We start from the raw sequence: 24977 nt of genomic DNA on the forward strand, positions 1-24977 counted from the left end.
ATTTCTACCACTTATCCTTGTCAGCGATATTGTTGGGCTTAAGTCAATTATATTTTGCTATGATATTCCTTACAGAAAAGTGTTTGTTAAAAGATGTCGTCTAAAAGATGTCTTAAAAGCGAAATATCGAGTTGAACATTTCTAGAGCCAGGATCTCTTCAATATTATCTCTATTTTTGCATGCTGCGTGATACAGATATGATAATAATAATGCGAAACCTTCAAATTAGCATAATAAAAGCACGCATGACTGCCACAAGGTACGAACTCTCGTTACTGATTCATGAAGAAAACACTGTCGCACCTTACGATATGTCCTCCAAAGCGGGATATTCTACGTCTTTCTGACGTCACAGACTAATGTAAACAGATCAAAGTTCGCAACGCTTCATCGGCGAGAAACATCATCGCTCATGTTTCATATTTTTCCAGGCACGTGGGAGATTGAGAACAGCGTGACCTCCTCCACGAACGGAGGCACCTTGTTGTTTGAAAAGCAAGACGTGTTTTACCAAACTTTTTGAAGTTAAACACTTGTAGTCAGTATCACAAGATCCAGAGATCCTCCAACTATAAATGAAAGTTCAGCCTCCATAGCATGTCATCGTACGTTGATTGTTGCGGTCCTCGAAGATCACTCGACAGCGGCACAAGCAAGCCGCAAGACGCGTGTAAATCTTCTTCGAACAGTTTTATCCCGATCGGTCATCGTCAACAGTCATATAACGATAACTCTGAATCAACAGAACACAGGTTTGTGTTAGTGTAATTTTTAGTGTAGAGCAAATTTTCGTTTGTTTTGAAGGGACCGATGGTGTATCCTGCTCGGAGGTCAAGCCGTACAGAGGCTTCGCGCCCTAATCTGTCGCACGACTTAACGAAAGAAAAGCGTGTTACACATTGCACGTTCGTTTAACTTGTAATTTCGAAGATGGGAGGTTTTTGAGAAGAGAGAGAATGCTTCTAATCTCATATTTGTACAGACAAAAGTGTAGAAGTGCTCATGCGGAACGTTCCTAATTTATATTCTAACCGAAGTCGCGCCGAAACTCTCGTCACTCAAAGGTCAGAGAACTGTGTCAAACAATGCGCGGCAAATTAAGCGATGTTGTACCGCGGTTCATTTTCTCACTGATTAATTACTGGTGGTTTGCAGACCGAAGTTCCTGTTTTGGAGATACCTGATATCACAAAGCGACTAAGTTATGTTGTGTTGGAATGTAATAATTTTAACGATTGTTTGCTAGCGCCGATCCCGAACCAACTGCAGTTTTTCTGTCGTCTCAACATCGTCGTTGGTTTGTGTATTAATTGCTAAAGTTATCTTTATTTGTTAGGACTTTTGTTTCGAAATTCTTTTTTGCGGGAAAGTGGGTCTTACTCTTTACTAACATGACGAACAAAATAACTACTAGTCACACGAAGTACAACACGTGACGTTGGTTTTGGTCACCAGTTATCAATCGATAGCATGTGGAGCTTTATTCATAAAAATGGAGGAGTTTATCGTTGCTTAAGCTGAAGAGAAGGCCGAGGTGGCCTGGGTCTCATCGCGCGACAATCCACGTTTCATTTTAATACCGCGTACTTTGAATCTCACGATCATGCAATCCTTTAATGAGAGTTGCGGAAAACTAAATATCCCTCACAAATATTGTGACAATAGCGAGCGAAGCGCTTTCTTCCAAAGATTCGTGATTTTGTCAACCAGCAAGTAACCTATGACCCATAGGATCACCATGCTCACTTATTTTGAAGTGCTATTTTATCTGACGTCATAAGTCTTCTTTATAGTCTCCTTCGGAAGTAACACAGCAGCGGAACGAGCAATCATGCTTCTCAAACGACACTGTGGTCTGTATCTGATATCACGATAAGCATAAATTTAGTCACATTGGTCACCAAAGGAAATAATTATGGTGAAACGAAAATCTTCACTAGAAGTATGCAGGGAATGTCGTATGCAGCCTGTATCAAGCTTTCGAGGAGATCAACGGATTACAGGAGACGATGGTTGAACGCAAACTAAATAGATTCGATCCCGGGTCGAGAAGCTGTAAATTCTTCAAAATTCCACATTCACCACAAATGAATTAAACAACTTTAACAACTTTAAGGTGCGAACTAGATCCAGTTGTTGTCGCACCCGTCCTACCGGTGAAAAAGACCAAACAATGACTGTCTCCACTGACGGAGAGTAGCATAGCGTGTTTAACAAATCTGCCTGGCGTTTTTGAGTTGTTTGAAAAAATCATAATAAATAGTAAAATAACTTTTTGTCAGAATCGAGAGGTTTGTTGCCCGCACCAATCAGGTCGCCGCATTGAGGTACGTATCTTACACCAACCAGATCGCAGCATTAGGACAGGTATCTCGCACCTAACAAATCACAGCATTAGAGTTTATCTCGTACCAATTAGAGCGCTATGGTATTGTCCCAATATAGTTACAAGGTAACTTTTCACTATGAATTGGGCTTAAGCTTCCTTAAATTACATTTTCCAGTCAACAACCTAAATTATGCGACTATTCCTATACAACTGAAAAAAAAATTCACAGGGATCATAACACTGGTTAATTTTCCACGTAATTATCACGTGTTTCGACATTTCTACCAACCACATTCGCTCTTAGGTACCATGGACTTAACCCTATCGTGTGTAAATTCCTTGTAAACAACCTGCAATTTATTGCGTACTCCACAATAACGAAGCAAAGACCAGATAGGCAACAGGGAGCCCCCCATTGTTGTGCCCAAGTGAAACCCTTTGAAATATGATACTTTATCTTCATTCAATGAAGCTTAACATTGTCAAAATAAATCGAATTAATTTCGTTACATCTGGAACAGAATTTAAACCAACAACACGAACAAAACCGGGACATATGAAGCGGGAGTTGATATATTTCCCTCGAAATTCATCTTTGCCCTCCTTTCATCAAAATTTTTAGTTTTTAACCCTAAAAACAAGAAAAGCCAAAGGGGACTTATTATCAGATACATAGTTTTTTGTTTTCTGGTCGCTGGGCCTATAACTGGGAGCTTTTAACTCGGGGGGGGGGGGGACTAATATGCGGGAGTTTACGGAATTAGACATGCGGAAACCTGAGACAAAACAGTTTGTTCTCTCTGTAAAATAATGGGAATGATATTTCGCGGAAGCTTACTGTACCCGAATGTTTTCATTTGGTCTCTGACGAAGTGTAAGCGTGGTCTCCTTCGCAGCGGCTATTTTGTCTCGTCACGCAACTATTCTAACTAGGTTACGCTTCATATTACTAGGACTTAAAAGTCAATATCCTTGGCCCAGATAGGAAAGAAAGACATTTGCTCCTAGAGTTCCAAGGATTCAAGAGAAATTCTGTTTAAGTGTTAATGGCTCAAATATTGTTGTTGTTAACATGTCAAGGTTTGTGACATAACAATGTCGCCTCGGATTACCGACTAATCGATAATTTCTGACATCTCTTCTAGGTCTGACCCAATTTGGAACGAGGTAGCCAAGCGATATCAAGAGATAATTGAAAAAGAATACAAAATATTGGGCCAGTACTATGATGATCAACTGGTTACCCAGAGTAGCGCTGGTTCACCTGAGGTATTAACACAAGTAATTTTGAATGGGCATGACGGATCACGTTTACAAGGAAAACCAAAGGACACGTCATGCAAGCAAACAGAGACGCGTACGGAAACAGGAAATGACACCACCGATGTTAATAACTGCAATAGCAGAGTGCTAAAGAAGACAATGGATAACAAAATTCTTCCTCAAATTGTAGATGTCTACAGTTTGAATTCCGTCAAAACGAACATGAAAACAACTGGAATAGTCGGTTTTCGAGAGTTCAGTCTAAACGAGGGGAACCGTTATAAGTTTCCGTTGAATCACGGTGAAACCGCAAAAAGGGTTATACAAGATCGTGATCTTTGTAGCCCCAGTTCTGTCAAGAAATCTCCGCAGCCGGATAAGATAATAGATCTTACTATCGACGAAGAAGGAGAAGAACAAATTAGTGTCGACAAAGGATCTAATGATATGAATGAAAATATCTCAAAATCCATTTTGGACGACCCAAGTAAGCATGATGAACTAAAGGAGAAAATTGACACAGCTGATAATGAAGAAGGTAATGCAGCTAAAACTGAATGTAGCCAAAATAAGCACAAAGACAGAGGTAGGAAAAGAAAACGAAGGTGTCAAACAACATATCGTGAAAGCTTGAGCAAGTACGGTGCCGAGGGATGTGACAGTGAAAGAACTCTGTACAACAGTTGTAACAATAGCAAGGTTGACAATCGAAATGATGGAAGTGTACAAAAATTATGGGACAAGAGTAATAACAGCAGTTCGAGTAAAGACGAAATGAGCCAAATTACAGAAGACAGGAATCAAACCTTAAGTAGCATCGGTGTTGTCCATGACGCGAGTAGTGTGTTGGACTCGACGTATCGTGCGAACAAGATTACGACACTTAAAGCCAGACTAGCCAAACAAGAAGAAGAGCTTGCAAGGCTTAAAACTCAGAAGGAAAGATTACACGTCCAATCAAACCATAAAACCTTAGATACACGTGGCAAATGGTTCTCAAGCCTGGCAGATTCATGTGCAAAAACCGATATGGAACAAAAGCGAAATTTTAAAACAGTGAGTGTAGATGACATATGTCAACACGTGTTAAAATCATTTGATATTTTTAATGCTCGCCGGTTCAGGAACAGAAAAAAGGAAAAGGCGGCGCCGCAGTCTCCTAACAATACTTGCGTGGTTAAGCAAGATGGCAATGATATCTGCTTCCAAACTGAGCAAGATGAATTTCTGTCGCGAGTTGGTTTGAAAAGAAGGTGTATAAAAAGAAATTGAAATTTAATCAGTTCAGGGAAAGGACATGGTACAGTGTTTCGCGCAGTTGCACAGGATCCGGAGCAAGTTTTGAACATTGACCGTCTCTGCAACATATCCCACCTTAATTATTATTATGCTCTTCTTGTTATGTCATTTTCCCACAAAGAAGAAATCGTATTTTCCAAATGACTAAATTTTCTCTCACTAACTTCACAAGAAGGAAGGAAGTAACTATTCTATACATATTTTTTGTCGTGTTGTATCATTTCCATATTCAACTGTAAGAAAATACTTGACAAATAGAGTTGACATAAAGAGTGCCACAGTTTACCAATATAGCAGGTTTCTTCCTTGACTTGGGTGAGTCAAAGTGGGCTGGTTGAAAAACCCTTTGTTAGGCTCACAACTTAGACAAGTTTCTACTGGGTAGAGATTTCAAGTTTAATGTTACTCGTTTAAAACTCAAATTGTTTTGCCTTCTGCATCGAAATCTAAAGAACATTTTCTTTGGTATAAATCTGTGTTCTCAAAATTAATCTTGAAAAGTGAAGTGAAGCGACTGAGGTTAATACTTCATGCCGAAAAGTGACTCGGTGACGAAAGTTTAATTTTGCTAAGCCTGAAGACAGGAAAGTACCAGATGACGACCTGTCCAGATTAAGCAATATCTACCTTGTTGTGTTGCGTCTTTACTGTTAAGCCACGATTCTGATATCACAACCGAAGGGTCCAATTGATGCAAATGAAGACAGGGCGGTCCCCCTTAAAGAGCTCTTCAAATGATTTGCAGCAATGATAAGCGCTGATTAACCCACTTGAAAGAAAAAGTAAAATCAACCAAAGAACGGAGGGGGTGATTTAAATCGAATCCTGGTTTACTTTGCTTTACTTTAGAGCAAAGTAAGTGGCACATTTGGACCCACAGAATTCACCCGACTCAAAGTAATCTGCAATGATGCAATATGCGAAGATCCCTTGAAAATATGAGAGCAATTAAGGTTGCCGTCAACAAAGTCTGGTTAAAATTGTCAAATTTCGTTTTTTTGCTCTTTAGTTAGAGAAAGTAGTTAAGTTTAATTTGCCGAAGAAAAAGGACGCCAGATGCGGCTGACATAATGTTTTAGGGAAACCTGTACCGAAGAAAGAAACGCGTCAAAGTTGGAAAGGCCTCCAGCAGGGTGTCGATGTTTGCGGGGATGGTTGTTGGTTCCAAATAAATCCTCGAAATGGTGAATAAGTGACTGTAAATATATGAAAATCATATATGTGAACTGCGGTTGGAGAAACGAATATGGAAGCGATCCTCGCAGTTATGAACACTACTTAAGTAGTAGTGAAAATAAGGCCGGGGTTTATTTGAAACCAACATAATAACCAGAGCGCTGCACCGGTATCGCAAAGGTCATGGGTTTAAATCCCGTACGCCCCTGAATTCTTTTCAGGCCTTATTTTCACTGCTACTTAAGTAGTGTTTATAACTGCGAGGATCGCTTCCATATTCGAAAATTTTGTTATTTTCATAATCTTTACTTTTTAAGTTTTACAATGATATATAAATCTTATTTTTATTTGATTCTTCAAAACTGTGATAACGAACGATACAGTTTGTAACCCCAACCAAACTGAAAGTTATACAATCATGCCTTAATCCGTAAGCAGCTGAAAGCTTCCGGCTTTGATAATCTCTAAAGTAAGACACATCGGCCCTTACCGTCTACGTCACATCCAGTTGTTTCGGAGTATTTCCACGAGGGCGATTTATTTTTCAAGTACGATAATCACGATGACTCAGGATTATCATGAAGTTTTGTTAGGTGATGGTTAACGACAAGGTCTGATTAGGAGAATTAAACCGGATTTTTTTCCGTATTTCGTATATATATATATATAAAAGGTTGCTTTCCAGTGAGATTGTTGCGAGGCTGCGACCATCGATCTGGAATTGAAGATGTCACGCATCTCGAATTATGACATTCGGTTTTCCTATGAATTATTTTAACTGTTGCTTTGTTGCAAGGAAACAAAACTTAGTTTCTTCCCGTTCTTTTCCCTTTGTCCCCCACTTATTTTGCCTGGTTTCTGTCAGGATTGCCCTTAGACACCATTTCCTTCCGAGGTGTGGGCTGCTACAGAATTAAATTATCCTGAATCCTTGCACTGGTACTCGAAATTGGAAAGACTTTTCATCCTTGCCATTAAATCAACTAGTTCCACTTAACTTATTGGTGCTCCTTAAAAGTCCAAGAGAAGACAAGAACTCCTCTTGCGTGAGGTCATCTTTCCTTACGTCTGGAAAGTGGACGCACTCAGTCATAAAATCGTGTTTGGGAAACCTTTTTACTTTGCCGGTTTTCTTTTCAAAATTAGTTCTAAATTGCCGTGGAACATCTTTTCTAAGATTGTAGCGATATCGCTTTGAGTTCGACAAACCTGTATCTTCTGGGCCTATCCGTTTACGATTTGCGCTTCTGAGATCTTGGCAAAAATGATTCTTTGTTTCATATGAGTGACAAGTTTGAGTAATTGGCATATTCCTCTCATTTTGACCGCAGTCGGACTGCTCTTGTGTTAATATCCTAAGAACTTCTTTTGACTCGGGAAGCCTCGTAATGGTTTCACTCCTCAGCCGGCTAATTGTCTTCTCTTGCTCCGCCAGCAAAGCCTTCAAACTTTGTATTCTCTGGTCTGTCTTAGTTGTTATGTTGACCTCACCATGTTCGTGACCATAAGGGGAATTCAACTGATCGCTGTCATGATCTGAGACAACAGTTTTGAATTTTAATGAGCCAAAAGGGTCGTTAACTTCATTGTTGTAGACATTACTGTCTATGTGCTCGGTATAGTCGAGCCAATAAGGAAGCTGTTCCTCTTCATCTGTTTGGTACAGCCGAACTGAGGAATGGTTCCACCAGTCGTCAAAACCTTGTGCACTGTATATATATGTATATAAAAAAACAAAACAGAAACAACGACAGCAAGTAAACATCACGTCGCAGACTAGCCAAGGGCAACGGTTGCAGCACGCTTTGGGCTGTCAGGGGAATAGTTCACAATTCCTTTGGTGAACAGATCGGGTGCAAAAACGTAGGAAAACACTTGAAGGTCTGTAAGACAGGCGATCGGGCCGAATTTTGTGACTTCACTTGGTCACAAACACAGCTTATGGACTTCATGAAAGGCAACGAAAGCGAAATTAAAGTGAAAATGATGTAGATGCTACTTTTTCTCATTTTTCCCTCTATAAGATATTTTGTAGTACAGATTTTCGAAATTACATTATGAATGTTGACTAGTAAACCCTAGACATACGATGTACCGAATCAATCTGTTTTATTATTTACGCGCGAGCTAATAATCACTATTCGAAGCATTTAATTGAATATTTTCACGCCATGCACTTGTTTACATGGTTTAGGGACCGTCTGCTATAGTTGAATAATCAAACGTTATTTTGTTCATAGTAGTTGCACGAAGTCAACTTGGATTTTTGTGACGCAACGCAAAACGCGGGGCAAAAATATTTAATTAATTAACTGATATCAAGCTAGCTTCGCTTTAAGCTTGATGTTTTGCTGAGATTATAAGAGTGCACACTGAATCGTTGCAGCGCTGGAAAAGACACAGGTTGTTTGGTAAACCAGGCTCTCGAGAAATGACGAAGAAATCATTAAAACCTCTATTTCGTTATCATGCAATGTCGAGGCCAGAGTATAATACACCAACCTTTCAATGGGTAGTGTGTCCTCTTCTGGTGTCCGCGTACTTCCGCGGTACGCAGCAGCGTCTTCATCTGGGATTTCTTCGACACTGTTCATCAAAACTAAGCTCAAATTGATCAATTTATTCACGTCTTGTTTACTCTCATGAGTAATAGCCTTCTCTTCATCAGAAAACATGTTAAGTCTGCTTCCATTTCCCTTCAGCGTTATTGCTTTTGTCAGCGTCGGGTTTGCTATCGGATCCGCGGTCATTTGCAAACCCGGAAACTTCGTACGAGCTTTTCGGTTCTAGTTTCGTTTACATTCGGCCCGGTTTAGTTCAATATCGGCAGCGTTACTTTCACAACACGAGACAGTTACAAATGCTATCAAAGCTGACTGGCGAGTGATAAGCGATACCTTTGATTTGAAGCTTGTAGCAAAAGAATTCTAATCAAAGCATGTCATCTCGTCGAAGATACCGCTGTAATATTTTACCGTGTGATGTAAGTCACGGCTTCCTTGTCCTTTCTCCTCGAATCAACAACGGAGACAGAGACGCTTGATTGAACATTGAGTATTTAAAGGCTTGCAAATTTAAAAAAGAATCATAATTAAATATTGATCACATTCAAATATAAGCAAAATAGAATTGCGTCCTGATTAATGCCATTGTTTTCTCTGCCAATCAGCCGTCCGTTAAGTGACGAGAGAAGAACGCCACATATTTCAAAGGAGACACAATACAAACAATCACGTCTGCCCACAACTGCTTTCTTAGGTCAAAGACGCATAACTAGATATACAGCACCTTGTTTCAACAAAATTTGATTGAAAATAAAGAGTCTGTCGATTCACTGTTTTCAAGGTACTTTTACCGAGTTCTTTTAAACCTATCCCTGAGGGCATCATTGTCCCAGTACCTAACCGTTATTTGGGAGAGGTACAGATAGATAGTTTATTAAAACTGCATCGCAGCCAAAGGCTGAATTATGCAATTATTACAAAAAAATTTACAATACTTGAAATTACAAATGAATCCTAGAAAATAAATCGAAAACTAATTTTTAAGACAATATTAAAAAATTCCATATAACATATTCATATTGAAATATGTTGAAAGATAAAGTATGAATATAAGTGGGATAAAACTACAGCCCCGACTGTTTCGACATCGCATATATAAAAGTATCACTTGTTCTGTTCGTGCAAAGCTTTGGCATGTTAAAAAGGCGCTGTCTTCTTAGGTTAGGCATGAGTTGTCATGGTCTGGTGGAAGGAGCGCCTTCAATTTATGGTTTGGATCACTGACAATGTTATCAAAAAGCCTGCTACATAGTACGTAATAGTGCTCCAAAATGGGTGTTAACCCCACCTCTATTACCGAGTTGCACTTTCCTGAGGTTATTATTGATATTGCTTTTTCTCGAGCCGTACCAGCTCTTTCTTTAAGTACTGGGGGAGACCATTAAAAAAGACGGGTGCTGCATAATCAACAACAGATCTCACGCACGATGCGTAGAACAGTGCTAGATCTTGTTTCGGAACTCCCGCTCTAACTGAGTTAGGAAGTAGAAGTAGGAAGTAGAGTCTCTTGCTAGCCTTTTTGGTTATCTCAGTTACATGGTCGTTCCATCTTAGATCGTTCGCCATTGTAAGGCCTAGTAGCTTTGTACTAGTGACTAGCTCTACCTTCTTCCCTTCTATGATGACGGGATCAAAGACTCTTTGCTCTTTAGCAAAGAAGATCCTGAGTTCTTTGCACTCGTCGGCGTTTGGTTGGACCCTGTTCTCTCGAGACCACTCAACTACTCTGTTAGCTATTGCTTGCGCGTGACTTTCTCCGCCCTTTACTACTACCTCAGATACCGTGGTGTCGTCCACATATTTCCATTGCTGTGCGTTCCTATCAAGGTCGTTAATCATTAGGACGAACAACCACGGGCCTAGTTTAGTACCATGTGGTACGCCGGCGGGGACTGGGCCCCATTCAGAAAAACACTGATGCAAATTTAATCCGCTAGGATCTCTCCGATAAAAAATCTATAATCCAGTTGATAATGCGAGCTGGTAATTTACACTGGTTATGCAACTTTCTAACGAGTACATGAAACTCAAAGAAGTCTCTCTAGGTCATCATTTTCTCCAAAACCTTTTATCGAGAGTTTAAGCGTGCGATTGTAGTGAACTGTTGATTGTTCACCATGCGCCCACGCCAAACCACTGATTTTCTGTTTTTATCACAGCAACTCCCTTTTTTGTGTGTTCTAGTTTAGGAGTAAAATTAACGGGGTCATACGGACGAACGGGTCAAGAATCCGCTGAAATTTGGCTTCGTAGCTCAGTTGATAGGAGCGCCCGACTGTTATCCGTCACCATATTCCCACCAATAGCGTAGCTCCATATTCTGAATATAAACCCACACACAACGCACAACTCCTCCAATTGCTCTGACGAAGGGCTAACGTTCGAAACGTCAACCTTTCAACTCTCTATGGTGGCCAATTCACGTTTTCAACTCAGTTGTTAACGCTGAATTATCTAGTATCTGGGAGGCCTGAGTTCGAATCTCGTCGAAGCCTAGATTTTTGCAGGCGTCTTTTCTGCAAATCCACCTTTGAAGATCATTTTCTTGTTTAAGGAGATCGAACAGTCGTGTAGGCTTCACTGTTGCCGACATCTACCAGTCATTTCTTCTGCTGTCTACCTACCTAGAGCGCCAGTAAACTTGGGTATAAACTAAAGTAAATTTTTTAACGACTAGCTCCCTGTAAGAACACATGGATGGTTCTACTTTTCGTAATCTTAATTTTTACGCGGAAGACAAGCTAAAATTTAATTTCATAGACCTTTAAAAAAGATGAAGTTCAGACATCCTCGATCTTTTTTTTTTGTATTTCTTCTTTTTTTTCCTTTGTTTGTTGTTCTTTTTTCTTTTTTCACCATCACACTAGCAGTCCAGATTATTTTTTAAAGTCCACTTTTCCAGTCCTGAATTTCCTCAGACCGCGGGTCAGCCTACTATGAATTGCTTAAACGTAAACTACAGAACGTGTGTAAGAAATCTGAAATTTCGAGAGAAAAACGTCGATTAGGACCGTAAGCGTGTCGTGAAACAATATGAAGTTGCTATGGGGCTATATGTGCATCGGAAATGCAAATTAGTTTATTTCGTTGACCTCAGTCACGCAACCGCTCTTTTAATTCATATAAATTATTGTTGCGTCACTGTTGACGAATGCGCGGGCGGGCGAGAGTAAGGCACGAAACTCATAACCGAAGGGACAAAGCTGACGTCAGGTGTTAGGAACTTTTTGGCAAAAATCAGCTTACACTCAGGAAAAGGCTCGAGATTATGTCAAAGTCAATTCAACTTGTAACTTGATTACGGTAGGGATCTAGTTTGAGAGCAGTAGCTGGGCATCTTAAAATAACGATATTGTCCTTTGGCTTGTTATTATTCATGCATAATTCGCAGCAGTGGTTAAGTTGTGCTTTCATTTGTCAGTCGCGGGTTTGCGAGGCAGTTTTTATGTTGACTCATATTTTATTGTTAAAATTATCTCAATACCTAGCATGGGAAATGCTGAAGCTGTTTCACACGAAAAATTGATGAGTTCTTCAAAACCAGGCAACGCGTTTTCACCTGTAGACGGGAAATTAACGACTGATGTTCGCTATGGCACGTCTTCTCAAACCACTACAGGAACTGACAACGAAATCGAAACAAATGGAAATCTCGACAAAACCACAGAGAGAGGAAAAACGATTGTAACAATCGCTGACGATCCTGAACCCCCCTTTTCAAATTCTGTTGCGTTTACAAACAGGTAGGTGATATTCGCTACAACAATTGATTACTGCCCGTGCCAGTGTCTGTTTTTTCGAGGCCATTCGGATTTGTCGAAGGTCATGACACTCATCTACAAAGGAGGTTGTTGGTGAACGTGTTTACTGAATGTTGATCATCCACAAAGACATGTGTTGAAAGTAATACTCCTAAATTGAGAAATCGTTTAAAATAAGAAATCGATGCTCAATAAAAGGGAGATTAAACGACTACAGTACCTGTATCATGGTTAAGTTCTTGTCTGGCGAGACAAGATGTCACGCGCTGGAGAACACGCGCTCCTCATGAGTGTTGTTACGACAGGAATAATTAAGAAATCATCAAGGGCACCATTTCTTTTTTTTATGCTGATGGTTTTGTGAGAGAGCAAACTGGTAAAGCAACGGAATCTCTGTTCGAAGGATAATTCCGCACTTGAAGTGTGAAGATTTTAACCGAGCTATTGCTCGTGTAGACATAGCATGCTTATCATTTGCGTGCCTGCATTTTAATGAAGGTCAGCTCTGTCGAGACAGCTGAATGAATACAGGTTATTTGCTGAGGAAGAAGACAATTGAAAATGTTACTGGACTGTAACAATTTTCCCAATCAGTTCTTGCATACTATGTCTATTTTGAAACCGTGCAGCGCTAAACAGTTATCCCAGGAGCAAAAATTCTTTATTTGCAGCTGCTTTGGCTGCCATGACTTCAATCTCGGGCGACCAACTGGTAGGATAATGTCACGCAGTTGAGTTCCATATATTTTCATATTGAGTTCCGTTTACATCTTTTTCGCCGTTTTTAACTTCTTCTGTCCACGCTTTTCCATGAGACACCTGGTGCGAGTGTGCGGTTTAATTCAGATTATTACAGAACACGCAACATGTTTTATTTTTCTCCAAGCGAGCCACTTTCGCACCTTAAATGGTTTTAATTGTTGACGTTTTTTTAACGTCGGTTCGAAAGTTTTGTTTTCTGTTTTGGTAATAGTCATGCCCCAGACATAGAGATTGAAAACGAAAGACACGTTGCTTAGAGCCAAAAGGATGAAAATTTATGTTCCGGTTTATTGTCGCTTTCCTTTTGGCACACATGCTTTTGTTTTCTTTATTTCAATTGAAAAGAACTGGTTTCTTTCAAATAGCCATAATAGCGGGAAGGTAAAACCAACTTCGTTAAAACTATCAATTTACAAATAACAGGAAGAACACAACAATTTGGATTCTCATTTGATTTTTAGCCATAATGATATTTCTAAGAAGAAAGAAAGCAAGCTCTTGTCTACAAAGGCCATATCGGTATGTTTTTTACCGACATGGCACAGCTTTGGGACAATCCTGCTTGGTGATCAATTGTTCACCTCTGTAAGTGAAAAGAAGGCGCCTACAGTTCATATCTTTGGAATTCGCGCTATTTTCGGGTTAAATTCTAATGTTTTGATTACGCCTGTAAAATAACAACCTACTAACTACCGAATATTGAAAGTATAAATTACCTTTAAGACGAGTGCACTATCATTTCGAGATTTTCCAAAAGTGAGACCGCGGCCACTGTCGAACTTGCGTTATTTTGGCGGAAAAACAAAGTATCCTTCAATGTTAAAAGCCTAGCGTTAGCGAAAATGGCGTATTTGCAGAACGAGAAACTGCCACGTTAGCGTTCATTTTTTTTCGGGAGGGGGGAGGGGGTCTCCATTCCGTCTGATGACAATGAACAACTTGGCAAGGTACGTTGCTCATAACAAGAACAATGATGCTACATGAGGTATTGTCTTTAATAGAACAGAGCAATTACCGCACACCCAACTTAAGTTCCGATTTCATTTGACTTGGTGTTTACTTGCACCAACGTATAACGACCACTGAAATCTAGTCCTTTTATAACTTTTATGACGCGAGTTTTATTCACCAATCACAGACTGAAGATGCAAAGCTAACGCAATCTCAAATATACTCGACACAATTGAAAATTGCTCTAATATAGTTTTTACTGCATTACGCCATCAGCGTGAATTCAAAAGGTCGAACTTTTAGTCGAAGTTGTCCAATTCATGTGGTTTATGTAGGAATCTACGACTAGATCGACTTTGAGCACGAAGTTTAATTTGAGTTTGACTTGACTGATAATGAGCACTGATGTTTTTATGCAGCAGCGCGTCAGGAAGTACAGAGCAGCAAAGACGTGTATGGGAGGAAGTTGCACTAAGATACCAACAGATCCTTCATAGAGAATACAGAATGATGAACTTGCCTACTTATCCAGTGGAGGGAGGTAATGTGTACCTTTACTATGTTCCTGTGATAGTAAATCACGGGTCTACAACTCAGTCTTTAGGTGTAAACTCTGAACACCACAGCACAGAGGCGGCTGCTCGTGAAAGCAGAAAGGAAAAGGATGACGTCATTTACATTGATGATAGTGACGACGACATCCACAGTGATGTCAAAGAAGAACCGTCTGAGCTTGAGGAATCATGCTCTTTTAGAGAAAGTGCTGGTGCTGAAATTCCCCGTGGAGTCACACCGCCTATCTTTGAAAAAAATCAACAGCAAAAGTATTCTCTAAACAAGTTGGAAGATCCTGTTTTAAAGGCGAATGGAAGCGTGGATCAAAGCGAATATAACCACCATTCTGAGAGTTCTAGCGACGAGAGAGATGATCCCAAAACAAGTGTTGATGACAAAAACAGCAAATACTGTGATGAGCACGATACTCAAGTCACAGAAGACCATATTCGCATTTTTAAAGGCTATACAATAGAATACCATCCAATTTATCGTGACAAATTCATGAAAGAGCCGAACAATCCACGAAGATCCCAGCAGTATACAGAAAGAGATGAAAAGATACTGGACTTGAAAAAACGTCTAGCTGAACATACAATAGAGCTGGAAAAGCTTAAACAGCAGCAGTCAATAAAGGAAGAAATACCGAGTAATGGACATTTAGATAGAATTTACCAACAAAACAAAAAAGACAGACACATCAAAGGAGAAATAATTGAATGCAGCAAATCTTCAGGGGATCGAGAAGTGACGGTATGTCCTAAAGACTGTCCCTCTGCTCAGATTCATTATTTTCCCTCAGGGGAACGAAAAACAATCTTTCCAAGAAAGAACTCTAGAAAGCAAAGATCGCCTCGCAGAATTGATTCTCCTTTCAACGTTAAGATTGAGAAAAAGGCCGATGATGTAGGAACTGTTCCAACAGAGATAGCGATTAAAAATTTGGTTTTGAAGAGAAAGCTCAATCTACCCAATGGAATATTACAGGAACAGTCGAGTGACGATAAGAAAGCCAAAGGAACAAAGTGTTCTAAAAAGACCAAAATAAGACGGAAGCGCATAAGAGGCCAACGAAAGTCGTCGACTTTCAAACTTAAAGGGACACAGTCTTTGAATGATAAAGCCCAAGAGGAACTTAGCCCTGTAACAAATTTAGACAGAGCTTGTACCCCTGAAGACACCAATCAGGAGGAGTTCCTGTCGTTGTTTGGCCTGCTGAAAATGAGCCAGAAGCAGAGTTAGACACTTGAACTTTCATCCCTTTGAAGGAACTGTAACTAACTCTGTTCAACTTTGTTTCTGCAAGTGAGCTTTAGTACAGGGTGCCGTAGTAAAGGAAATGGTAACCTATGTCCGTTATGTTGCTGACGCCGAAAAGACAATGAAAAAGCCTGGAACTTTTTTAACTTCAAGTTAAATTTAGTAAATTTCCGCTTTCTTCGTTTTTCAATTTTTAATTCTTTTATAAACACATTACTATTTAAAGATTGGTTTTTATGTTTCCAACAATAATAGTACTTATTTATCTCAGGAATATTGCGAGAAATCGTCTTCACGTCGCTAAAGTGGAGTTTTCATAACACCTGAGAGATGGATGTTTTCTATTAAAATAGATATTATTCTGAACCATACGCTATTACATACTATGCCAGTATACTCTCATAAATTATCTTAATCTTTCTCTTTCTTTCCGGTTATTATGTTCAGAAAACAGTGGATCCAATGGCCATTCAACCTTTTTTTCGTGTCAGTGTTCTTTCAAAAGTATTTAAAACTTTATGTGGTGTTGAACGCCGTAAAATGTAATTGAACTTACAGGTTAGTTTCACTCTTTCGCCCTCATTATTAGTATTAGAGTTTCTGACCCAAACTTTGGAATGGATTATTTCTCTTACTCAGTCCTCCTGATATCTGATTTCTATAATTCCGTTAGTTGCTCAGTCGACATTTAAAGCTATGGTTGTGTTCTGCCGCCGCTACAGTCGACTCAAGTGTCGAAGATCCATGCAAGGTTTTATTTTGCCATCTAAAACTCTTGTTAAAAAACGGTCATCGACCGTAACTAGGATATTTATATTAAGCGAGTTTGACTTTTTAAGGAATGTTGAACGCAGTTGTGACTCTTGAGTTAATGTCTATATCAATAAAGTACATTTTTCGATAAATTGGCAGGCTGTATTAACTGTTTATTTTATATCACCTTATGGTCTGACAAATGAACTCTATGATGGCATTTAGTACACTCTAATCGTCCAGTCAGCACAACCCCAAGTGCGAACTTCTTTCGCTTTTTAATTAGCTCTAAGATTGTACAGCGAGCTATCAAAACACCTAAGATATGTTCATAAAGGCCACGATCAAACATCGAAGGGACATGAAAACAAAATTGAGCAAATCAAGCTCTCGCAATAAGTAGTGGAATTTTACAATCAGAATTGTATTAAAAATTTTAGAATCAGTATAACGATGTTGCATTACTTTGCCGAAAAACAGGTTTTAAAATGTACATGCTTTAATACCAAGATGGAATTTAAAGTGTTTGGAAAGACTGGAGAACCTGTAGGAATGACCTCGAAGCAAACACGAGACGCAGTGGCAAAATTAGATTAGGGCCGGCGGGAGAGTCAGACCAGACTGCATGCATGGGTCGGAAAGGGGTCATCCCACGATTGCGCCTTTCTTGCTCCATGTTGAAGGTTCATCCACTGAATCCACTGAATCACATAATGGTTAGCGAAAGTACTTGATTGACACTATTATTCAAACAGCTTTTAAATTTCACTTTGGGCTCAATTGTCTGTAAAACGCAGACCCAAGTCTTGGTTTGCTGCTAACGTCAAAGATGTGTTTACTTTTTCAAGTTTAACCAGGTTACTTGAACGTATGTATCATTCTTTGGGCTTAGTTTTGAAGAGTCTTTAGTCGTCAGTTTTGGTACACATGCTTCCTGGTAAAAATTTCCTTGGTCCATTACAGACGGTCGTGCGAAGAACGTGCCCTATGGACTGACCTGGTGCCGTCTAACCTGACCTAAACTGTGATCAGTTTTTCAATTCGTAACGCTGAAAGTTGTGAAGAACTGATTATGCGTGAAGCTGCTCTCTGTAATGAGGAGAAGTCCATCTTTCATGTACCTCTTTGCTACTCATTTTATCCTCTAGAAAGTAGCGCCGGATCGTAGTTTAGTACAGCACACACATCTTTGATCGTTCGCATGTGAAAAATCTGATTAAGGATGAGTGAATGGACAACTGTTTAACTAAAACATTTCAGGTAGAGTACCTAAATATGGGCTCGTGGTTAAGGTGAAATGATAACGATTGTTCAAATCATAAGTCTAATTCTTGCTGAGTGTCACGAGTCCTTCCAATGCTGTAAATTCAGCATTACTGAGGTTCTGATCTTCGTTTTCAGATAGGCTACCGCTAGATTGCCTTTCGTTTTCTTTCTCCTTCTCAAAGGGGGGTTCATGCCAGTGCTCCTCTCCCTCATTCCAGTTTTGGAGCCATCTCCGCTTCAACGAATTTCCCAAAGTCGTCCCTGATGATGAGTTAGAGTGAGGCGGGTCATTGCTTTTGGTTGTGTTCCCTTGATCACCTGATTTCTGGGAAATTGCTTCACTTCTTACAGAGGGTTTAGGAATAGCTTTGTCGTTGGAAGAGTTCTTTCGAAATCTCAGTGATTCCAGTGCTTTCTCTTGTTTAGCAAGTAGATTTTTCAATTTTCTTATCCTTTCTTCACGGGCAACCATTTCTAAATGTTGGGTTTCATTTTCCAGTTCTTCATTGTCGGTGTTCCATGGTGACTTGCTTCGAAGCCCATGGTCATTTGGAAATGAATTGAAATTGCCCTTTGCTCGTTTGCTTTCAGAGCCACAGTTATCTACCGACGTCGGTGCCCTTTTCATATCTTTTTTATTTTCCGCCATAGATGTTCTGCAAGTTTTCTCGCCTTGAACATATGGATAATTCCAACGAGTAGCATTGTGTGAATAAGAACGTCCGTCAAATGTATTATGTTTCTTTAAGAGTTCTTCGAGCTTTATCCGCGACGGCTTGCTTACCCGGCATGGTTGGTCTTTCCTTTCGTTAACACTTTGTTTATGTTCCCTTATTTTTGTATTCAGTCCACTTCTCTCTGGGTAGATAGTTGGTATGTGCTGTGGTTGGGGGTGCTGAGGCTGTGATGACATATTCCAGTCTAGAGCTCTCTTTAGTCCTTGGTCCTGGCATCCCTTGTTGTTATTTTTGTTGCTTTGTTGTTTGTGTCCTTCCTGGCCCCCTTGCACAAGCTGAGCGTTGTCTTGAGCTTGGTACACATAATATATACTTGAAGCATCATTTCCATTCAACATTTCACTTTTTCTCCGTAAGCGTGGGTCTCTACTGAGTTGTTGGGTGGGATGAGGTTGTTGAATACTTGATAATTTCAGTTGAGTTTGATGATTGCCAAAAGAGTCCAAGGAGCCATTCCATGCCCACTGGTTTGTTTCAGTTTGGTTTCCTTTACCGACAGGGCTTATGCTCAGCATTCTGGAAAAGGTATTTGTCCCATTTGAACCCAGCGTAGTTGCATACATTTCGGACATTCTGTTATTGTTATTGTATTGTAAAGGAGAGGAAATTTTGTCACATGCTGGTTCCGTGAATCTGTGTTTTTTTGGCCACGATGAACCAGTGCCGTTTCGTAGCTGAGCGTTATAATGATTTGTTTCTTTTCTGTGTTCCTTAGTTTGATGCTTATGAATGTATTCGTTTCTAGTTTGATTGAAGAAGGATTCATTCAGACATAAACCTTGACGTCCGTTTTGGATCCCACAGGGGTGCTTTAATTCCATCTTTTCGCTGGCGATAATACATTCCGGACAGCCACACTTCCGGTTCAAATAAGGTAGATGTCCTTCAACCGCTGACAGACAACTGGTGATTCCTTGCTCGTCTTTATCGTTTGCCCTGTACAATATCAAGATGCAAAAGTCTATTCAGCTCTTTAGAAGTCACAAAATCTATCAAGCACTTTAAAATTAGGCGGCGGATCTAACTTTGCCAAATCACTATTTGCAACCCTGACATTAACATGAGATTTATAGAGGTAACTAAGTGTATAAGTGGCACCAAAGTGCATCTAAGCGATGTAAATATTATGGTGAATAGTCGCAATCAACTAAGCTTTGTCGAAACTTTCTTGCCGGTAGAGCTCTCTTTGGATCCTGATTCGTTCCTTCATTCGTTAGCGCACTTTCAAAAGGACCATTGGTGAACGAAACTTACTTCAAGTATACTGCTTGGTCTTTTTTATTATTATTTTTTCGCTGTAGCAGCAGCTTGTGCGAAACAGCTCCAGTTATCAACCTTTAAATGCTGGAGACTGCTACAAACTACAGTCTGTTGTGTCAATTTTGGCTCCTTATGGAATTGTTAATAAATATTTATACGAAGTTCAAATCGGCGTTTTGTTTGGCCCTTAACCGTTTTAATGACCAACTGACAAGATAAAGACTCTGAAAGAACAGAATGTATCATCAGTTCAAGTCATATCGCATCTCTTGTTATTTTCAAGTAATTTTGGATTCAGACGTGGCTTACAAAGATCTATACTCGAGCCTGCGCGATAATTTGGTAGGCTAAATAAATATAATGATATAGCCACGCATTTCTGCCGACCGTTTTAAGCAAGAATTGTGCTTTTCAGAAATATCTTTTAGCAATTGATTTAAAGTATAGTTTTATAAGAGTACGCTGTGAAGGAAATTTATCATCGAAAAATGATATCAATAATCCTCTAAATTAGTGGGAGCGTTTGAGAGGCTGGCCTGCAGCACACAAATGTGAACAGCGAACACCTGTTCGAAGCAACAGTAATATGTCTAATCATTTTTTTTAACACGAGACTTGAAATTCTCAACAGGAAGCACAACACAGAAATATAAGTCCTTGTACGGAGTTTATTTTGATCGTCATTTGCGTGGTGTATGAGTGTTTTCAGCCTATGAAGTACCATGCGAACCTTTAGTAATACTCACAAGAATAATAACGTCATCAGAAATGAATTATTTTATCCGCTACTTTCTACAAAGCCTTGGTCATTGATGGGCAATGAAGTAAGGAAAAAGCAACGCCAAAATAGCGCTGATCTATGGCGTCTAGGGTGAGAAGTTCAAGATCCATGAAGTAGAGTTTAGTAATTGTGCCTAGATGGTAAGACTTCGATCCGTTTTAGTTCTGAAGTAATGAATACTATGAACAGAAAGGGTGATACAGGTAATGAAAAAGCTGATAAAATTTCCTCTGGAAAGCTTGTTTACGAATTATCTCGGTAAGCAATTTACCTGCAGGTCATGGCAGCGTTCATCTCACAGCCATTCCTCTTTAGTACAAATGAGCCCTGCTTCTTCGCTATTCCCAAACAATCGGATGAAATTGGAGAGCATCGAACAAGTTGGTTGGTCGACATCAGCTGGATGGATGATTTTCGATTTAATTTAATCGAAGAAAAGCAAAATGATCAAAATCCCTGAATTCAGATTACAACAGCAGCGACTTGTTTTCAGAGAGCAGAGAAGAACAAATACGTCGATCAAACTGCGAACGAGATTCACCAGGCAATGTCTAAATAGAGTGTTACCGAACCTTGGTGTTTATATATATATATATAGCAAGCATATGTGTCAGAATTTTCACTTTCAAATACTAGTAAAAGAGAAACACTTTATACCACGCTTTCGGCATTAGACACGCCGACGAACAATTTTATATCGCCAAACGGTGGCAACTTGTTTTGTTATGAAAGGAAATAAAGATTGTTGATGACGCTTCGTATTATAGTGACGTTCTGTCAAGAGTTATCCATTGCATGATGTCAGCGAGATTTGATATGAAAACAATCCCCATTGTTCGATTCTTCCACTCACACCATTACAAATTACCCCAGAAAGTACAGCTATTATCTATTATCTCATGTTTATTCACAGAAAGCACGTATAAGCCTGAAAATTATCATATCTTTCTTTTCTCGTTTTAATCCTAGTTCTAAATTTTCGATAAATCCGGTGGCTTTACAAAGTATGAATTTGAAAAGGGTCGATTCGTGTCTGGTGGGACCAATAAACACAAATAAAGGAGACAAAAAAATTGTATATCGTGTGTTCCCTCATGTCTTAACTCATACTGAGAGACACCACGTGGATTTACATTTTGCCTAGAAAGCGAAAGATATTTCCACCTCGACCAGCCAACGGCTCGCACGCAACAATGATTGACAGCTTAATTGCCATTTTCAGTTTCCTTGAAATTTGCATCACCCCGAGTCACGAAACAAAATGGGAAGAACGTTTTTTAGATTCTAGGCGATGAACTTTCCTTTAAAAAAAGTTTTTCAATAATTTATTGATAAGTAGTAAGTATAAACAAAGCATGTCTACCCTGCTTAAAATGGCTAATCACGATTAAAGAATAAAGATATCGTTTTTGTTCTTAAGGAACGTTTTAAACCCGTAATCTAAAGAAGTGATGTTTTATCTATATTCAGGAATTTTTTTTGAGAGCTGACGTTCGAAAAAAATGGACGTGAAGAATGATGTAAGACAGGGGCTTCTTTCGAAAGAGGATACAAATACCAAATTGGTTAATTCGCCAGCTGATTTGGCTGGGGGTATAGGGCCACGGAGTTCGGGGGGGGGGGTGGGGTGAGGAAGGTCAATCTGTCGAGCATGGGCAGTTAATCTTGTTTTTAAACGTGCACATATACCCATTAACAAAGACACATTCGCCGTTTTAGATAGAAAACAACACCATCACGGATGTTATTGAGGTTATCGGTCATTTACAACATACTGGAAAAAACAGCTAATTTAAAGGTGAAAAAGTTGAAAAGGAAGAAACGCAAGTCCTGAAATATACGCATAGAGAGTTTATCTGACCAGGGGTCTATTTGCTCCAATTTCTGAGCTATTTGCTTTCTGTTTCTATTTTCTCTCCGAAACAAAAATATTTAGCCTTATAATAGACATTTACACACTAAGTAGCTGTCAGGTGTTTATCATTGCATTATTTCACCTGTATCGGTGACAAATTTAAAAAGAAAAAACCAAACATGGTAAATTTGTAATTTTATCTCAAATGCACCTAGGTTTGAAAATGATGCGAAACGTGTTCCATATTGGAACAGTGAAATTCAGAATGGATGAAGCCTAGCGAAGATTTCCTTCTACCTCAATACTTTTCTAAAACAAATGAATAAGGGGTAAGTTTCTAACGCTGAAGAAACTGTGGTGCTGCGTCAGTAGAGGGATTTTACAAGATAATAGGCCACAGTAAACGATTTCTAAATAAAGCTAGAAACTCTTTTCGGTGGCTAATTTACATGACAACTCAGTTGATAAAACTAAAACATATATCATGAAAAAACAAAGCCAATTCCTAAAGGTTATCTCCTGTATTCGCCACTGTTTCCCTATATCAGAACTAAATGCATTTTGAAGTACGGGGGGCCTCCGCCGAAGTATATACTCAAATTTGAAAAGGTAATTGAAAATAAGGATTAGTAGGACGCTTTACGTTGCTCGGGAAGTGAATTGTTTCGATGTTTTTTAAGATACAGCGTTACACGACAGACCTCAGCGCGAGACTCTGGGAAGTTTGGGGTGTTTTCTCTTCAGAACCTCGTAGCGATGTCTATTGTTTATGCTTAATTTGGAAAAAATATATCTCAACTCTGAGCTGTTGCCCGACGATTTTTTAGTTTATTCATCTAAGTCACCTTCGACCAAAACTGATCCTCCTCCCTCCAATCCCTACAGGTATTGTGTCAAGAGTGAGGTGTATTTGTTTCGAAAGAACTAGATAAAAAATATATATATCAAACCAAAGCAATAAAATTGAAGTCGGAGGACAAAAAAAGCTAAACTGATATGACTCTTAAGCCACAGTGCAAGAAATTTGGCCTGCCTTACTCTTTTGTGTGTAGCGATTGAAGCTGTGTAGCGATTGAAGCTGTGCTGGTTTATGTGGGCAGAATATACTGAAGTACATCGAGTGGACATTCACAGTTTTTGTACGACGCATCTTAAATTAACTCTCGCTTAGTCCACTGCCTTTGCTGCGCTCAACGAAAGTTTTGCCTTGAATTCAATGATGAGGCTGAAAGTTTGAGTAAACAGCTTCATTTATGGATTAAAAGAGGTAAATGAAAAGCAACAACTTAGACCAGTGAGTATAAATGAATTCAGATCAGAAGTAACGCCGCCAGAAACTAGGAGCCGGCTTGACCGGCATCGTGAGTCCGATACATAGTGATTTCGGTATCTGGGCCAATAAGTTCAATGACAATATAGTTTTAAAAGGCCGATCGCGTCCTATATTCCAAGTCTCTAGTGACCCGATCCACTAAATTTAATAGTATTTGCCAGTTGCAGCTCTTCAATTGACTACCTGCTCAAAGGTAAGATAATGATAACGAATAATGAATTATCCTAAAGTCTTATTTTTACAAGGCAAAGTAAGTGTTGTCTGTGTTGGCCGGTGCGGCAAGCTTTCCTTTTCAAACAGAAATGAACCATAACAACGGTGCTCTTTAGTTGAATTACTTTCTCTACACTGTAAGTTAGGAGAAGTGCTTTAGCCGTTACAAGCCAGGTTTTAGTCCCGCATTTCTCACTCATTTTTTTTTCTTAAAATGAGAAGATGTATCCAAGGTGCTAGAAGTAATATCATATTTAAATATAAACATTTCACCTCGAAATTGCAGCGTGCTGTGATGGCCGAGTGGTTAAGGCGTTGGACTTGAAATCCAATGGGATCTTCCCGCGCAGGTTCGAACCCTGCTCGCAGCGATATTAATTTTTTTTTTCCATCCCCCTAAACGTTCTTTTTCATGTCTCTCTTTCGAGTAAGTCAAATTTTGAGTCCATAAAGTAGATGCAAAGGTATTAAAATCGCAGGGAACATCAAAATTTCTCGATGGCAGCGCCCAAATACTTGAAACGAGCATAGTGACATCCTTGTGACAATGGGGATCGAGTAAGACACCAAATGGTCATAGAAATTTACAACTCAAAGTGTTGGAAACATCAAATGAAGTGAACTAACGTTTTAAAATCTCTGTACAGTATGCTTAAAGAGACAAGGAGAGGCTACATTGCAAAACACTCACACGAGACTGTGATGTAACATCTGTAACTGAGGTAGTATTATTGACAAACAGGTTACATTAACTTAAATTCCTTTTCAAAATTACTAAGAATTGGTTAAAATGTTCACAGATGGCTTAAACGAAAATGTTTACTGCAGTCGCAACTTTTTAGATTATGTCCACTCGCG

General features: G+C 39.4%; 4 protein-coding genes, 1 non-coding gene and 1 pseudogene across 6 annotated transcripts; 3 read left to right on the top strand and 3 right to left on the bottom strand.

The window, feature by feature from the left end:
• The first annotated feature begins 269 nt into the window (after positions 1 to 269).
• On the top strand, positions 270 to 5268 carry LOC131787642 (uncharacterized). Its single transcript, XM_059104732.2, has 2 exons — positions 270 to 753; positions 3476 to 5268. Exons 1-2 carry the CDS (start codon positions 599 to 601, stop codon positions 4863 to 4865), a joined length of 1545 nt encoding a protein of 514 aa, XP_058960715.2. The 5' UTR covers positions 270 to 598; the 3' UTR covers positions 4866 to 5268.
• A 1153-nt stretch (positions 5269 to 6421) lies between these two features.
• On the bottom strand, positions 6422 to 9084 carry LOC131787643 (uncharacterized). The gene is made up of 2 exons (XM_059104733.2): positions 8571 to 9084; positions 6422 to 7777 (listed from the first exon to the last, which is right to left on the bottom strand). Exons 1-2 carry the CDS (start codon positions 8816 to 8818, stop codon positions 7048 to 7050), a joined length of 978 nt encoding a protein of 325 aa, XP_058960716.1. The 5' UTR covers positions 8819 to 9084; the 3' UTR covers positions 6422 to 7047.
• Positions 9085 to 9696: 612 nt separating this feature from the next.
• Positions 9697 to 10471, bottom strand: LOC136277951 (uncharacterized; annotated as a pseudogene).
• Positions 10472 to 11807: 1336 nt separating this feature from the next.
• LOC131787641 (uncharacterized) lies at positions 11808 to 16184 on the top strand. 2 transcript variants are annotated; one of them, XM_059104730.2, is made up of 3 exons: positions 11808 to 11935; positions 12121 to 12375; positions 14526 to 16184. In XM_059104730.2, exons 2-3 carry the CDS (start codon positions 12122 to 12124, stop codon positions 15901 to 15903), a joined length of 1632 nt encoding a protein of 543 aa, XP_058960713.2. In that variant the 5' UTR covers positions 11808 to 11935; position 12121; the 3' UTR covers positions 15904 to 16184. The 2 variants fall into 2 exon arrangements, with proteins under 2 accessions (XP_058960713.2, XP_058960714.2); XM_059104731.2 differs by having other exon boundaries at positions 14529 to 16184.
• An 866-nt stretch (positions 16185 to 17050) lies between these two features.
• Positions 17051 to 21419, bottom strand: LOC131787640 (uncharacterized). The gene is made up of 2 exons (XM_059104729.2): positions 20990 to 21419; positions 17051 to 19613 (listed from the first exon to the last, which is right to left on the bottom strand). Exons 1-2 carry the CDS (start codon positions 21112 to 21114, stop codon positions 17999 to 18001), a joined length of 1740 nt encoding a protein of 579 aa, XP_058960712.2. The 5' UTR covers positions 21115 to 21419; the 3' UTR covers positions 17051 to 17998.
• Positions 21420 to 24408: 2989 nt separating this feature from the next.
• On the top strand, positions 24409 to 24490 carry Trnas-uga (transfer RNA serine (anticodon UGA)). Its single transcript has one exon. It is a non-coding gene; the product is annotated as a tRNA-Ser (tRNA).
• Positions 24491 to 24977: the final 487 nt, after the last annotated feature.

The sequence above is a fragment of the Pocillopora verrucosa genome, chromosome 14, assembly GCF_036669915.1.
Source record: "Pocillopora verrucosa isolate sample1 chromosome 14, ASM3666991v2, whole genome shotgun sequence".
Lineage (NCBI taxonomy): Eukaryota > Metazoa > Cnidaria > Anthozoa > Scleractinia > Pocilloporidae > Pocillopora > Pocillopora verrucosa.

Bases quoted from the DNA above. Each gene is read 5' to 3' on its own strand.
- LOC131787642 (XM_059104732.2), top strand. From the start codon at position 599: ATGTCATCGTACGTTGATTGTTGCGGTCCTCGAAGATCACTCGACAGC. The intron at 754-3,475 runs GTTTGTGTTAGT...CATCTCTTCTAG, and splicing joins TCTGAATCAACAGAACACAG to GTCTGACCCAATTTGGAACG.
- LOC131787643 (XM_059104733.2), bottom strand. From the start codon at position 8,818: ATGACCGCGGATCCGATAGCAAACCCGACGCTGACAAAAGCAATAACG. The intron at 7,778-8,570 runs GTTGGTGTATTA...ATATATATACAG, and splicing joins GACACACTACCCATTGAAAG to TGCACAAGGTTTTGACGACT.
- LOC131787641 (XM_059104730.2), top strand. From the start codon at position 12,122: ATGGGAAATGCTGAAGCTGTTTCACACGAAAAATTGATGAGTTCTTCA. The intron at 12,376-14,525 runs GTAGGTGATATT...GTTTTTATGCAG, and splicing joins TCTGTTGCGTTTACAAACAG to CAGCGCGTCAGGAAGTACAG.
- LOC131787640 (XM_059104729.2), bottom strand. From the start codon at position 21,114: ATGTCGACCAACCAACTTGTTCGATGCTCTCCAATTTCATCCGATTGT. The intron at 19,614-20,989 runs GTAAATTGCTTA...GATATTGTACAG, and splicing joins AACGCTGCCATGACCTGCAG to GGCAAACGATAAAGACGAGC.